The sequence below is a fragment of the Barbus barbus genome, assembly GCF_936440315.1.
Source record: "Barbus barbus genome assembly, chromosome: 18".
Classification (NCBI taxonomy): Eukaryota; Metazoa; Chordata; class Actinopteri; order Cypriniformes; family Cyprinidae; genus Barbus; species Barbus barbus.
The window spans coordinates 9,213,033-9,227,895 of record NC_136746.1 but is presented as its reverse complement, the minus strand read 5'-3'; the positions used below and the strand labels follow the sequence as shown (position 1 = coordinate 9,227,895).

The following is a 14,863-nucleotide window of genomic DNA, read 5'->3' as shown; positions in this document are numbered from 1 at the left end:
CAAAAGTGACAGTAAAACATTAAAAATGTTTAAAATAAATACTGTTTTTCTGAACTTTCAATTCACCAAAGTATCCTAAAATGCATCATGGTCTCCATAAAAACAATGTTTTCAACATTGATAATAATGAGAAATATTTCTTGATCAGTAAATCAGAATTTTATTATGATTTCTGTTGGGTCATCGTAACACTGAAGACTGGAGTAATGTTGCGGAAAATTCAGCTTTGTCATCACAGAAATTAATTAGTTAAAAAAATTTAAAATTATAATTATATTTAACATTTTTACTGTTTTGGTCAAATAATGTAGCCTTACAGAACCCAAACTTTTAAAAGGGAATATAGATCAGGATTTTTAAAAATAAAGAATCACACCATTCAACCTTTGTTTTTCCCCTTATATACTGACTCAAACGCAGTCTAATTGTAGGCAGGGCTTGTTTTAGTATGCGCAACAGTGTCTTGCTAACACAGTAGCCGAGGCCTGTTGTCTAAATCTACAGTGCGTGGTTGCAGGATATGCTCTCACACCCCATGGGAATGCCATTAGTGTGGAACTGAAGGAACACAGCAGGTGAAACAAATAAGGCCCAGATTTTTTTCTCCCTTCTCGTCACCTCCGTTTTTTTCCTTTTCTCGCTCCCTTGTTCTTTTCCTCTTCCCTCTTTCAGTCCGCTCTCTCTCCTTCATTCTTTCCGTGCAGTTGTGGAAGATAGTAGTCATCAGGAGTGGTGTGAAATGAGCTCCGAGCCAGAGCATGTGTGGTGATTTATCGTACCGAGCTGAACGCTCTCCCAGGCTTAACCCCTCGCTGTACGCAAGTCAAACCCCCCACGGATGCCCATACCTTCACTCAAGACACACAGGAGGGTATCTGCAAGGGTACACGTTCAAAGGAGGCAACGGAAACAGCGGGTCTCATATTGGCTGTTTGTTTTTCCTCAAAATAGAGGCGCTAATTTGGGGCCGCCTCGGCTGAAGGACACACTCGGGGACGTCTGAGCGCGCCATTTCTAAATAAAAAGGATAAGGATTGAATTTAATTAGACAACCAAGCATGAGTGGATTGAAATTATTATTGGGAAAAGAATGTGATGCTAACAGTGATCATGTAGCCTTTTCTTCAGTCTGATAATGCTCCAGACTTGGACTAAAATGTTATTTTAGTTTAGTTAACACTATAAAGTTACTATTGGTGACAATTTTGTGAGCTAACATGAGCTTTTGTCAGACATCGCAGTGAATGCAGCAATAAACAATGTCTGATTCATGAAGAATTGCATTTTATGCATCAGTTTGAGTCAGTAAAAAAAGATTTCACTTTATTCACTGCTGACACACTTAGTGATCCGTTTCATGTTCTTACCAAAGAGTAATATTTATATATAGTCAAAAAGATTCACTTTCAATTTAAAGTGAATCTAAATAAATAAATCTAAAAGCATACATACATACATACACATCGTTTGATAAGGTTTGACCCCAACTTTTTGCCGTCATCGCAGCGTTGAAGGAAATCATTGCCTGCGTCCCAATGTGCACACTATCCATCCTAAATTCTATGTGATATTAGTATTTTCAATACTATTTAGGATGGATGGTATGCACATTGGGACGCAGGGATTGTGTGATTATTCAAGTTCAAGTTCAAGTCAGCTTTATTGTCAATTCTTCCACATGTACAGTACATACATACAGAGAATTGAAATTGCATTACTCTGCCCGGCACTATAAGGTGCCGGGCTAGACAAAAGTGAAGCGAACGCGGAGAGAGTGAGTGTGTCCGAGAGATATGTATACTCATATGTGATATAAGTGTACAGCGAACCAGTGTTGCCAGGGTCGCGGTTTTCCCGCACAATTGGGCTATTTTGAAAATACAGTCGCAGGAAAAATTACAGAGCCGTGGGTTGCGTTTTTTTGGGCTACTTTTATAATTTACCGCAGCCGCCCAAAGTATACACATCTGATCGCAAAAGGAAGTTATTACAAACACTCGATGGTGGTTTAAAGTGAGTTCTGAGTAAAAGTGTACTATTAATCTCATAAACTGTCTTATGTAGTATGATGCTAATGTTAGCTCTAATGCACCTGCAGAACAGGTCCAATTCTTCATTATGCATTTTGTCATAATACTTCATGTAAGGTCGCAAGAAAATGTTTTGTTGTATTTATTTAGAAATACTTTTGATAATAGTTGAGTAAATGTGTACTGGGATTGAAGCTAATATTAGTGCTGTCAATCGATGAAAATTTTGTATATAATATATGAGTAATATCACACTCGTAGACGTGAGATATGGCTGTATATCACCACGGCTGTGATTCGGCCGTAGCTAATCACAGCCGTGGCGATATACAGCCATATCTCATGTCTACAAGTGTTATATTGCGTTTATACAACAGTTCAATGGCACGAGTGTGTAAATAGTTTAGAAACAACAACAGAGTATCTTTAAAAGCCCTCTTTTGTGCAGAACTACTTTCTTCCACAACAGATTTAAATATAAAGTTGACAGTTTAACAGCTGAGCCCAAGCCTCCGTTACTAATTCCAAAACGTCACTTTAGAACTAGTAACGAAGGAACTGTGAGTTGCTTCATTGAAAACTTATTGTATTACTGTAGTAAAAGCTTGCGGTATTATGTAAAATAAGCATTATTAGTAGGGATGCACGATATGAAAATTTATAATTTATTTTTAACCGATACCGATAATTAAGTCCTTCTCATGGCTGATAACGATTATATTAAAGAGTTTTTGTTTTTATTTATTTCGTTAAATAGCAATTTAAAGCTTTCTTTAGATATATTTATCATGTCTGTAAGGCATGTATTTCGGTTCATTTTTGTGAAGCGTTCCTGTTCAAGATAAAAGGATGTTTTGTTGATATTGTGAGTACACAAATAAAAGTAGACCCTTTACAGTTCAGAATGATGTATTACTCTTACCTTTATGAGCAAAAATTATGGCGTAAGTTGTTTCCATTTAAAAAAAAAATTGCAATTGATTGCGCTGGTGCCTCCATGTCCTGCGCTTTAGCTTCCACTCTCCGCACAAACTACTGATGTAGTGCACATTTATCTAGGTTTAACATTTAAACATTGTTATATGCTTGAACTGTTTTAGTATATCTATAGATTTTATTTTAGGCAAGTCATGATGATTTGAGAAGGCTAAATTGATCAAACATGGCTATGAGTGGGGAAGTCGTGGCCTAATGGTTAGAGAGTCGGACTCGTAATCGAAAGGTTGCGAGTTCGAGCCCCCGGCCGGCAGGGATTGTAGGTGGGGGGAGTGAATGTCCAGCGCTCTCTCCACCCTCAATACCACGACTGAGGTGCCCTTGAGCAAGGCACCGAACCCCCAACTGCTCCCCGGGCGCTGCAGCATGGCTGCCCACTGCTCCGGGTGTGTTCACGGTGTGTGTGTGTGTGTGTGTGTGTGCATTTGTTCACTACTCACTGCTGTGTGTGTGCACTTGGATGGGTTAAACGCAGAGCACCAATTTCGAGTATGGGTCACCATACTTGACAATACGTCACGACTTTACTTTTTTTACTTACTTTACTATGATCAGCCTGCCGGTCTGCCGCTTGGTCGTTACTTTAAGAAAGAAAAAACGTATTTAATGAACAAAAAATGCTCCAAATGTTTTTTCTAAATGATCTTAATAAAAAGCCAGAATGAAATATAAATGCTTTGCTATTAGGGCAAGGCCGTCATTTAGTTCAGTTAGAGAACAGACACTACAATTAAAACTGAACGCGGCTGCTCAATGCAGCACACCAAACGAACGACAGTCGTGCATCACAGATCAGATTTCATTTATCACCTGAGGAGAGTGAGCCGAGGTGACTGACGAGTGAGGTGAAAAAGACAAGACGATGACAGAAGATTTTCAAAACGAAATGTAAAAGTGCCTGTTTTAAAAATATTTTTGGATTTTGAAAAGCCTGTTGACCTGCCATTTATCTAAGGTGATATTGGAAGGTCTATTTATTTATTTATTTTTTTAAACATTGGTTTCTCATTTAGCCTATTTGGTTCCACAGTATTTGCTGATTTTTATTTTATTTAAACTGTGATATTTTTCCCATTATTTTACATGCAGTCCGTGCCTCAAAACTTTCCATCTCACTAATAAACGTTCTACGTTTTATAATTATTTGTTCCTCAGTCTTTACTGATTTTCAGTTTTGTATAGGCCTACCATGCATATTTAAAATTTGTAAGTTATGTTATTTTATATTAGGCATATAGCATGGTGCATTTTTATTCGTTTTGTTAATAAAAGTTAGCTATATGTTCTATGTTGTATTTTGTTGTTGCTTGAATTGAATTGCCGAATTGCCACTAAATTAAAAGTGAAAATAAAACGCGCACAGAGCTTAAAAGCTATTTAAAACCGAAGGAAAGCGAGGAAAAGAGAGAAGACTCAAACGACATCCACCCCCCATCCACCGAGGTGATACCGGTAAGGTGTTGACACACGTCGATTAAACAGTGGGAAAATTTCCTCACTGTCACAACCCTACTTGATGCCTTTTTTCCTCCTTTCGGAATCCTTGCTGAACATGCGTTGGAAATAGCAATGGCATTTTCCTTCTCTGCCACCGAGAAAAACTTCCAGACCGGCGAAGACATGTTCGCAAATGATGACGTAATGAGCACAACACATGCTGAGAGTCACTGCAGTTTAAAGCTGCAATTACTTGCACTCGGAAAGAAGATGAATCTCAGATAAATTTACCCAACACAAATTATAGCTCATGTTTAACCAGTATAGAGAGATGGTAAATTCCAGAAGATCAGCAACAAACACAAAGTGAGCCATAATATCCGATTCTCATGATTCATGTTCTTAGAAAACAGAGCAATATTTATATGGATTTGTTTTGTTTGGAATCCTGATGTTTTATAAAGGGATATTCCTAGGAAGAGAGACGGACTTGGATGTTTCCAAATGTGAACTCTAATACACTGAATTGCATCAGAAGAAAAGAATCTCCATGTCTAGATGCATCAGGCAAGTGGTATTGTAAAATTTGTTGCAGCTTTACATGATTAGTGATGTATCAGAATTGAAACTCTTGCCACATTGTGATGGCCACATCATTCCGCCACCATGTCACGCAGTCAATCAACTCTGAATGCTACTGGGATGCTTCCTGAAGACTTCCCACTGTAGACTTCTGGAGCCCAGGAAGTAACCTTCAGCAGCACATTCCTCAGGAAGCGCTCTGTGGAGACACTCACACACGCACACTCGGCGGAACTGGAAACCGTATGCTTGCCATCTCTCAAATGTTTTAATTCAGCATGATAAAACATCCGTTATTTATAAGGTGATTGAGCGTAAAGTATTTTGGAGCACAAGTCCATCCATCATGAGTAGACAGCAAGCTGTGAAACACATTACTGTATGCTCCGGCCTGCTCTTCACTGCCTGGCTCCTCTCCGCTCTGTGGTCAGCCGGAATAATGTGGCTTCTGTTCAAAGTATGCAGCATAAAAAATACATTTTATTTGCAGGATAACAGGTGCTGGCTAGGCAGGGAATGTGCACTAATGAAGTCATGGTTTGTGAATGCATCATGTTTGGACTGGGGTCCTCTTGTTGTTTCCCCAATAAGTTCTTAATAATTGGTTTTGTACCAATTAAAAAGAAATATTACATGAAGGAATAGATTAAAGCTGTTAAATGTTTTGTGAAAGTTGTTATAATATAGTATAATACAGTATTTAATAATGACATGTAAGGTCCAAAGTGTATGTTTTTGACAAGTTTTGTAAATGCAACAAAAATTCTGACCATTAATGTTTATTATCAAAATTATTAATTAGATTTGTAATTGCATTATTAGTTATTAACCATAATCTGAAACTATTTATCAGTTTATACTATGTATCATCAATGCTGCATTTATTTGAAATACAGTGCAATATTATGAAAAAATGTTTTTTGTTTCATTATTTTAAAATGTGACATTCTTGTGATGGAAAAGCTAAATACTTGGCAGCCATTACTCAAGTCTTCAGTGTCACATGATCCCTCTATTATGCTAATTGGCTGCTCAAGAAAGATTTATTATAATTTATTATTTGTCAGAAACAAAATTGCATCTGTAGCTTTTGATGGTTTTATCAGTGTCTCGTCTAGATAAAAAAAAAAAAAACATGTTTGGCTTCATATTACAGCAGTTATCTCTCCCTTCTTCCCTCTTTTTGTCTTTTTCCCTCCTCAAAGTGGAGTTCATTCTCACACTAGCAGCATTTCACCTCTGTCAAAACTAACAGCGTTTGAATCTGCTCAGAATGACTGGAGGGTGATTTGAGCAAAGCCCCCTAGGTCAAAGGTCGCCCTTAGCCCTGCTGTTTGTTTGTTTGCTTTTGTCACTCAATCTCTTCTGCACTTTTTTTTTTTTTAATATTAGCCTCAAGGTGCAGCAAACAAAGCCTTGGCCACCCCTCGAGTGCAGGAGAGAGTGATGAGGTGGAGGAGAGAGCAGAAAAGGCTGGGATTAGGGGTGAGGGCTAGCTAAACAGGCCAGTTGTTTATCTTTGTGCAGTAAAGGTAATGCTGTGCTGTCACTTTCTCATTCCTCACATAAAAAACACACTCCTCCTCGTGCTTTGGGCTCCCGGTCAGTAGTAGTTTAATGTAAGACCACTTCTCCAGACCCCCTTGTCATTAGCTTACCTAATGTTAAGAGCTTTGATCTTGAAGAACAGGCCTCTTGATGCATTGCAACAATTAATGTTATTTATAAAGGTCTACCCTCTCTCCTTTTTTCTATGCTTTACTGGCAAACTACTGTTCAAAAGTTTAGGAGTAGTGAGTTGTTTGTGAGTAGTGAGTAGTGAGTTGTTTGTTTGTGAGTAGTGAGTAGTGAGTTGTTTGTTTAGGAGTAGTGAGTTGTTTGTTTAGGAGTAGTGAGTAGTGTGTGTGTTTTTAAAGCCTCTGATGCCCACCAAGGCTGCATTTATTAGGGATGGGCATTTCAAGCAAAACTAATATTCGAAATCGCTGGAAATTATTCGAAAATAGCACCCGTTCCCTGTATGCATGCATGCACACACGCAAAAAATATATTCTAATACTTTCTCTCGCAATTATATTGTTTGGTAATTATACTGTATATTAACTGCGGCCATCAGTGAGCCGTTATTAATATGCAGGGCATTGAGAACGCTTTTCGTGTGTGCGCGACTGTTTGTTTCACTTTGGAGATTCACAATCACGTTTATACTATGGCGCGCCAGTACTTATCACACATTTTACAAGATTAGATGTTTATCAGTGGTGCTCAGGATCTACAAATCATTTGCCATCCTCCTACTCTGTTGCTGGTAAGTGAAACTGCATGTACTGTAATGTAACGGGCTATCTCTAGCATGCGGCTAACCATATGTCCCTTTAGTGGCTCCGTAGAACCCGTTATTCGTTTTACGTGCCTTTCCCAGTACGGATTTAGCACTCCTCTAACCCAGTCAGGGATATTTGTGATCCGCACAGAGCTCTTATTTGACATCGTTCTTAGTTTCAAGTCTACAGTGTTCACGTGAGAGAGCGTGTTCTTCTGTTGTCTGACAGCTTTTAGGTGCGTTATTGGCAACGCTTACCTCTGCTTACGCGTAACCACCCCATCAACACCGAAAACATGGGGAATTTTTAGACAAATATAATCACACAACCTATTTGATATTCTATGAATAAATCGACTAATCGAATATTCGAAAATTGTGACCCATCCCTAGCATTTATTTGATCAAAAATGCAGTAAAACAGTAGTATTGTGAAATTATCTCAATTTAGCAGCCCTCCAGTGTCAAATTATCTTTAAGAAATAATACACTAAGAAGAAAATTTGCAGGAAAATTGTTAATGTACTGTTCATTTTCTGCCAAGACATTATCTGTTCATTTTATGTCCTTCAACCCTAAAATACAAAATGCATAATTCTTAATACAGGGAAAATACCTGTGAAAAAAAAATCTAAATGGAAATTCCTTTATTAATGGTATATTGGTCCCCTTATCTTACAGGCTTTACTTAGTGTACTAAGTGCTGAATTAGATGCTCGAGAAACATTTATTATTATCAATGTAGAAAACACTTTTTGCTGATAATATTTTTGTGGAAACAGCTTATGACAATCGTTTTGTGATCCTTTTTTTCAGGATTCTTTGGAAACAAATTTCAAAAGAACAGCAATTATTTGCAATAAAAATCTTAAAGTCTGTAACATTTATAAATGTCTTTACTGCCACTTTTGATGTTCTTTGTTGACTTTTTGATTACTTTTGATATTCATTAATAAAAATGAGGATAATAACTGACCCCAAACTTTTGAACGGCAGTATTCAATTTCAGTTTGGCTTTTAAGAGCTCTTGTTAGTTTTTACTTTTCAAAGCTTTTTGGGGAGGTGATGAGTTTATCTATGAAGTTAAGCTGTTTTTCCTTTTTCTTGGCCAAATGGCAAAATCAGATGTACCCTCGACATCCAATGCAATACAAATTTCATCCCTTCATGCTAAAATACAGCTTTGATATCGCACTGTGAGGGTAAAACACATCTTCAATGAGTTACTTTGGAAGCTCTCTGAAAAGTTTTAATTTCTCTGGGGCTTTCAAATTGCCTGTTTAGGTTGTGGTGAGCATTGTTCGACGCATTTATAAAACACCACTGTGGGTTGTACCGAACGACCATATGGAGTTCCATAACATTGTTACAACCTAATTGCCCTCTTCGACAAGTGCCAATTTTCTTCAAGAGGCTGGAGAGAAAAGAGCAGGCGTGATGACATGCGTCAAACTCCTCCCCGCAGATGGATCAGGCTGTGTTTGGGGCCTGAGATGAGAAGTCTCCCTGGGTTTGCTTTAGCCGTGCTGGCCTTGTTAGTTCGTCCCATCTCCCGCAGCATTAGAGCAGGCTGCTGGAAAGACCCAGCTCTAATTCCACTAGCAGATCAATAACCATCAGTGTTTGGTTTTGGGCTGCTGGCTTGGTCACGGGATGCTCACCCCCATTCGCAACCCTTGTGGGCTGAGGGTCGTTTTGTTTGGATGTAATTTTCACCGTGAGCTTGTCAACTGTGTCTCAATTGAGTTTCAATTGGCGCTTGTCTGTATGGAGTGAGTGGGTTAGGTTCGATGCACATTCATTTATTCTTTTATTCAAAGAGTATAGAAATGTTACACAAATTTCCAAACGGGTTTTTCTGTATGCTCTTGTACTCCTCGGTAACAGTTGAAAGAGTTTGATCAATCAACCATAGCTGTTTTCAGCCTGACAGAAGACACTTGGCCCGTATGATTGGCTAAAATATGTGACACAGCAGTCTGACAAATTAAGTTATTCATTCTTTTGTGATTAAATTAGGCAAATACAAAGGCCCAGCAGGTCTAGTACTGAGAGTCAGCCACTGTTTGTATTACTGCTGCTGTAGCCTGATCATTTGCTGCTCTGAATAGCTGTGCCCCCCCCCCCCCCCCACACACACACACACACACATTGCTCTATAAAGTCAGTTGGAAAATTGCCGCCTCTTGTTTTTGTGATGTAATGTGGCTCTTATGGAATTCTGATCTGTCAGTGGTGCTTTAGTTACATTTACTACAGGGGGGAAATCTCCAAACAGTTTAGGAAACTCGATCATTTGAGTCATTTGAAATCTCTTGTTTTCTTTTTCATTCCTTTGAGAGCAGAAGAATATTTATAGTCTCTAAATAATTACCTACTAATGCTATATAGCTATATATATATTGGGTGGTATGACCAAAATGTTAATGCTTATTACATTATGAGCCATTTTATATCATTGTATAAATGTCAAAATAGTTTTTTTTCTTTCTTTCTGGAAATTCATAAAATGGCTTATTTTAATAGTTAATACCTATTTTTGAATAATTTAATAAATTGAATGATGATTTGAATATGTACTACCTTTTATGTGGAGCTTTATGGATAAAAAATAATACCTTAAAATAATAAAGAGTAAAAAAAAACAATGTAATTTAATAAATAAAAATATATTATCTAATATCAAGATATTATTCATGTATATTTTCAAAGCATTATAAGAAATTGCTTTGGATAGAAGCGTCTGCTAAATGCTTAAATGTAAGTAATAGATAAGTTTGGCATCAGGTTCACATCAAATAACATCTTGTAGGAAACACTGAACAAGAGTCAACTTGAAACTAAATGATGATATCATTAGATAAATCATTTTACTTGTTTCATTGTTGTTTATTTATAGTATAAAGGGTTTTAAAATCAAAGGGCATAGCAATGCCAAAGAAGCAGCAGATCTTTTCTTCTGTATTGTGACGTACATATAAGTGTAAATGATTATCGGAAACAAAAAAATGTAGGATGTCTGTTGTCTGGATTTTGAAATGTGGGAATCGGCCTCAAAAATAGAAGCAGATAAACGCGAGCATACAGGGGCGGGTTTAAGTGCGCTAAATGATTATAGAGGTCCTGCATACGTCATCAGAAAGAAGTCTGTCATTGGTATCTGGATTCATTATTTTCACTTCATGCCAACTTTAAAACAATAAAACCTAAATGATGAAATGTATGTTTTGATCCTGAATTCAAACCCATTTATAAGGTGACATTTAAAAGACTTGCTTTAACTGCTCCTCAGAATGCATTTAAGTCAGTTAAACACTGCTTTAATGTGCTTTCTCGGTGCTGTTCTCAACGTTGTTCTGCTGTTACAAACATTTATAGCTCAGACCCTCAGCCGCTTAAACTGTGCTCTGTTTTAAGCCCTTTCTGCACCACTGCCAATTGATGTGCATATGTAATGTGTGGCGGCGGCATCTTCTCCTCTAGGTGCTCCCAGGGGCCCGAGGGTCCGGGGCTATTTGCAGAGGTACCAGTCACACTCTGCTGCACAGGCCGGCTGTTAAACCTGACTCGGTCCACTCATCAGAGTTTAGACCTACAGCCAGCACAACAGAACGGGCAGTTGCACAATTCCCAATGCGGTGGGAAAAACGTGACGTTTTCCAAAACTTGAAATCCAATGAAAATGTGGTATTTGTGCATAATGAAGCAATAAATACCATTAAAATGAGAGAGATGGTCTCTGTTTTTGCTAACAGTTCCTCTGCTAGTTATGTACAGGCACAAATTAATCTTAAGGGAGATTGTTAGGAGCTGTGCCGTGCCGTTGCTCAATTCTCTGAGCTTGTTCTCCAAGGACACGCACATACTTGGAGACTCAAAACCCTTAGCCGGAGCATACATGGATGGGTGACCGACTTTAATCCCTTTTTTATTTTGGCCAATGTCACACAGAGGTCACCCTGGTTATTGTGTGATTGTCTCACCATCATGGTCCACCACCTCGATTTCTTGATTTCCCTGCGTGGCCCCGGAGATTGCACTGAAGTACTGAGTCATATTTAGCCTTTATTTAAGAAGATTGCCGCACGTGGGGGGAGGCAGAACAACAGGCTGCTGATGGCCGGCTGGATCAATACAACACAATTGAGTTCTCCAATCTGAGAGACTAGCTGCGGTGAAGGTGGCACTTACGGGGTGATCGCCTCTGATGAAGACTTTATTAGCCTTTATTGACAGATTCATTTGAGATCCCTCTCCCTTCATCGCACCCACTTCACTCCAGACTCCCTCTTCCACTGTAAAGTAATATAGTCTAAGCCTACCTTTAAAAGTTTCTGGGGTTGAAGAAACGCGTTAACAGCGGAGTTATATTGTCCTGTGTTTTCGAAGCTTCGCCAACGTTTCTTCGACTTGATTTCAAAGTAACTTTTGTTATTCTTCTGCCGTCCACGATTTCTTTCGCTATTTGTGAACTCGGGTTAAGTGGTAAGCACTTGAGACCCTTGTTATCAGATACCGCAGCACCGTCAAAGAGTTTTCACTGTAGGAACGGAGCATTACTGAGCCTTTCCCCATGAGAATACAAAGAAAACATCAAGTTCCCCAAAGAAAGTGTGCGAGGGAAGATTTGCTTTTGGAAGAGAGTCTAGAAGCAACCTGGCCATGGATAAGACAAAGTGTGGAAATTTTCAAATGATTTTATATTTTATCTCCAAACAAGCCGCAGGCGTATTAGATATCACAAGCTAATACTCGGCGGTCATATGTGCGCTCTGTAAAATTGGCTGAGGCTCGACTCGGGCTTTGAAGTCACGAGTTGTTTTTTTGTGTCAAAGTAGCTGTTCGGGGGAACCCTAATCCGCCCAGTATTGCTATGGCAAACTGCGCCTCAGCTCGACACTCGCAGCAGGTTTTCGTGACTCCACTAATTTTTCCACTGTTGTTTTACCTGGTTTGTATTTGGTAACCCTCGCCCCCTCTCGCCGGCGTTCTCAGAGGGGCTGTTCCCCGCGCACGGGTGGATTGGCCCGGGGTGCTTTCCCATCCACAAATAAAGAGCTCGGCGGAGATAATGAAGTATGTTGCATCCTCGGCTGCAGCTGTGTTTTGTTGGCTCTGTTAGATTAAGGCTTTATGTGTGGTGGACTTGGCTTATTTCTTATAAAAGCTCATCAATAAACTCAGTGCTCCAGGCCTAAATTTGTATCGTGCAACTGGCCGTTTATTTCTTGACCTCTGCTGTTCTCATCAGAAATGACTGTATGGGGACACACTGTGCAGAATGTATTTGATTTTTCGTCCTTTAATATATGCATGTTTTATGCACTTTTAGTAAGTGTAGGGCTGCACAACCATATAATTTTGTAGTATATGTATTGGATTCAATATTAATGGTTTATTGATATTACTGTAAAAAAATATTGTAAATTGAGTATTTGTTTTATTAAATGTGGACCATCAGACAAAATCTAATTTGTGTATGCCTTTTTTGAGTTTTTTGTATTTGATAAATCATGGTTTTATGGCTAGAATGATATATATATATATATATATATATATATATATATATATATATATATATATATATATATATATATATATATATATATATATATATATATATATATATATATATATATATATAAAAAAAAACTTTATTCCGAGGCCCAATCTGAACAGAACTTTGTAATTTGCTACAGTCGCTGATATTTATGTGGTCAAAAAATCAAATAAAATTTTAATAGATTATAAAATGTCTGATTATAAATCAATGACATCCTTAAACAGTGTAGCAGACTACTTAATAAAATGCGTGTAAATATCAGTTGTCACTCTTTATCTCCCATTAATATGTCTTAGTAAGATGATGTTTAAATGATTAGTTTATGATCAGAGATCTGTAGTTTTTATTGTGGAGGGCAAAACATGCAATGCAATACAGTGTTTACTGAGAGATGTGCAAGTGAACACTTCTCAAAAGTCTGATGGATCACATTTGCTGCAAACAAATTTAACCATTTTTCTTAAAACAAAAACAAAAAAAAGTATGAATAATAAAGTGAACCTAAATTGGTTCAGATTCTTGAAATATGATAACATTGTGAAGTTTGCTTTCTAGTAAAAATCTCTAAAGATATCACAACAAAGACACATGAACCACAACCTGAAGTGGCACATTTTTACAATTGTATTAAAAGGCTGTTTATTTGTTAAAACAGTATGAAGTATCCATCGGGTGATAGAGGGCACGTAGAAGAGTATATACAAAAGGTTTGCATCTTGATCATTTAGAAGCCTCAGAAATGTGTATCAAATATAATACACTAGGCTTTATAGCATTACTAAAAATACATGTATCAATAGCGGCAAAGACCAGAAAAGTACTACTCTTGCTCTGTTTCTAAAAATCGGTATTGTTGCATCCTTAATGATGAGAGAGAGGCTTTAATTTTCCCAGCAGCTGTTGCTTCAGCGGGCCAGTTCAGTCATTTTCATTAATGCTAAATCCTACATCCTACACGGCTGCTTTAAACAAGAGCTTTTGGAAACAGAGTTGTAATAAGATACCCAGCTCTACTAAGGTGAATAAGAAACAGTCCTCGCTTTACCCCCTCCTTGGCTCTACCTTTCTGTCCTTTTGCATCTTTTGCACATGTATGCACTTTGGTTTGTCGTGAGACACCTCTCCTAAATGGGTGTGTATAGAGTATTTACAGAGTGTTAACTTTTAGTTTGTTACTTTTTCTTATTTGTAAGTCGCTTTGGATAAAAGTGTCTGCTAAATGACTAAAAGTAAAGTAAATCATCGTTCATGTATACTGTATGTCACAAATTATTCTTAGCAATTGAATAATTTGTCATACTAGCTGGAAATAGTAACTGACTCGTATCTCGTTCGTCATGTGTTTATGTCAGTAGGTTGAATCGCCCTCCTCTGACCTAGAGATTTCTCTTGTCATTCCAGATCTTTTCGATGTGGAACCCAATGTGTTTCTTAGACCTTTTCTGGAGGTGGTCCGCTCAGAGGATACAACTGGACCAATCACAGGCCTCGCTCTCACATCAGTCAACAAGTTTTTGTCATATGGCCTGATAGGTAAGTTTTTAGTATGCCTGAGAAACAATGCCTGCTGTTTATTATTCCAGAATTCCATATAACAAATCAAATGTAATTAAGCATGATTATGAACACATTGGTGAGCATAAGATACTACTTTCAAATTCATTTAAAAAAATGTACAGACCACAAACTTACGGTGGTGTATACTGTATGAATATTAATGCATATTAGCCTAAATATTGATAACTTTAATAGTTCACCTAGTTTCATCTTTGAAGCGCTAAAGAAATGTTGAGCAGCTACTTCATACATTAAAAATTAATGACGACCAGGGGCAGTCAGGCTCAAAAAATGACACAATTCTTAGCTATGTAGTCACATGCATCATATCCAATCATGATGTACCAAATCTGAATGAGAAAGTTCAGAAAAAAA

General features: G+C 37.8%; 1 protein-coding gene across 5 annotated transcripts in view; it reads left to right on the top strand.

Annotated features, from left to right (window-relative positions):
• The window catches only part of LOC306884628 (Golgi-specific brefeldin A-resistance guanine nucleotide exchange factor 1-like), an 85,964-nt gene that overhangs the window by 34,197 nt on the left and 36,904 nt on the right, over positions 1-14,863 (top strand). For all 5 annotated transcript variants that reach the window (XM_079440674.1, XM_079440673.1, XM_079440671.1 and 2 more), the window contains exon 4: positions 14,333-14,464. In XM_079440674.1, the coding sequence (XP_079296800.1) occupies positions 14,333-14,464 (132 nt within the window). The remainder of the gene's footprint in view (positions 1-14,332; positions 14,465-14,863) is intronic.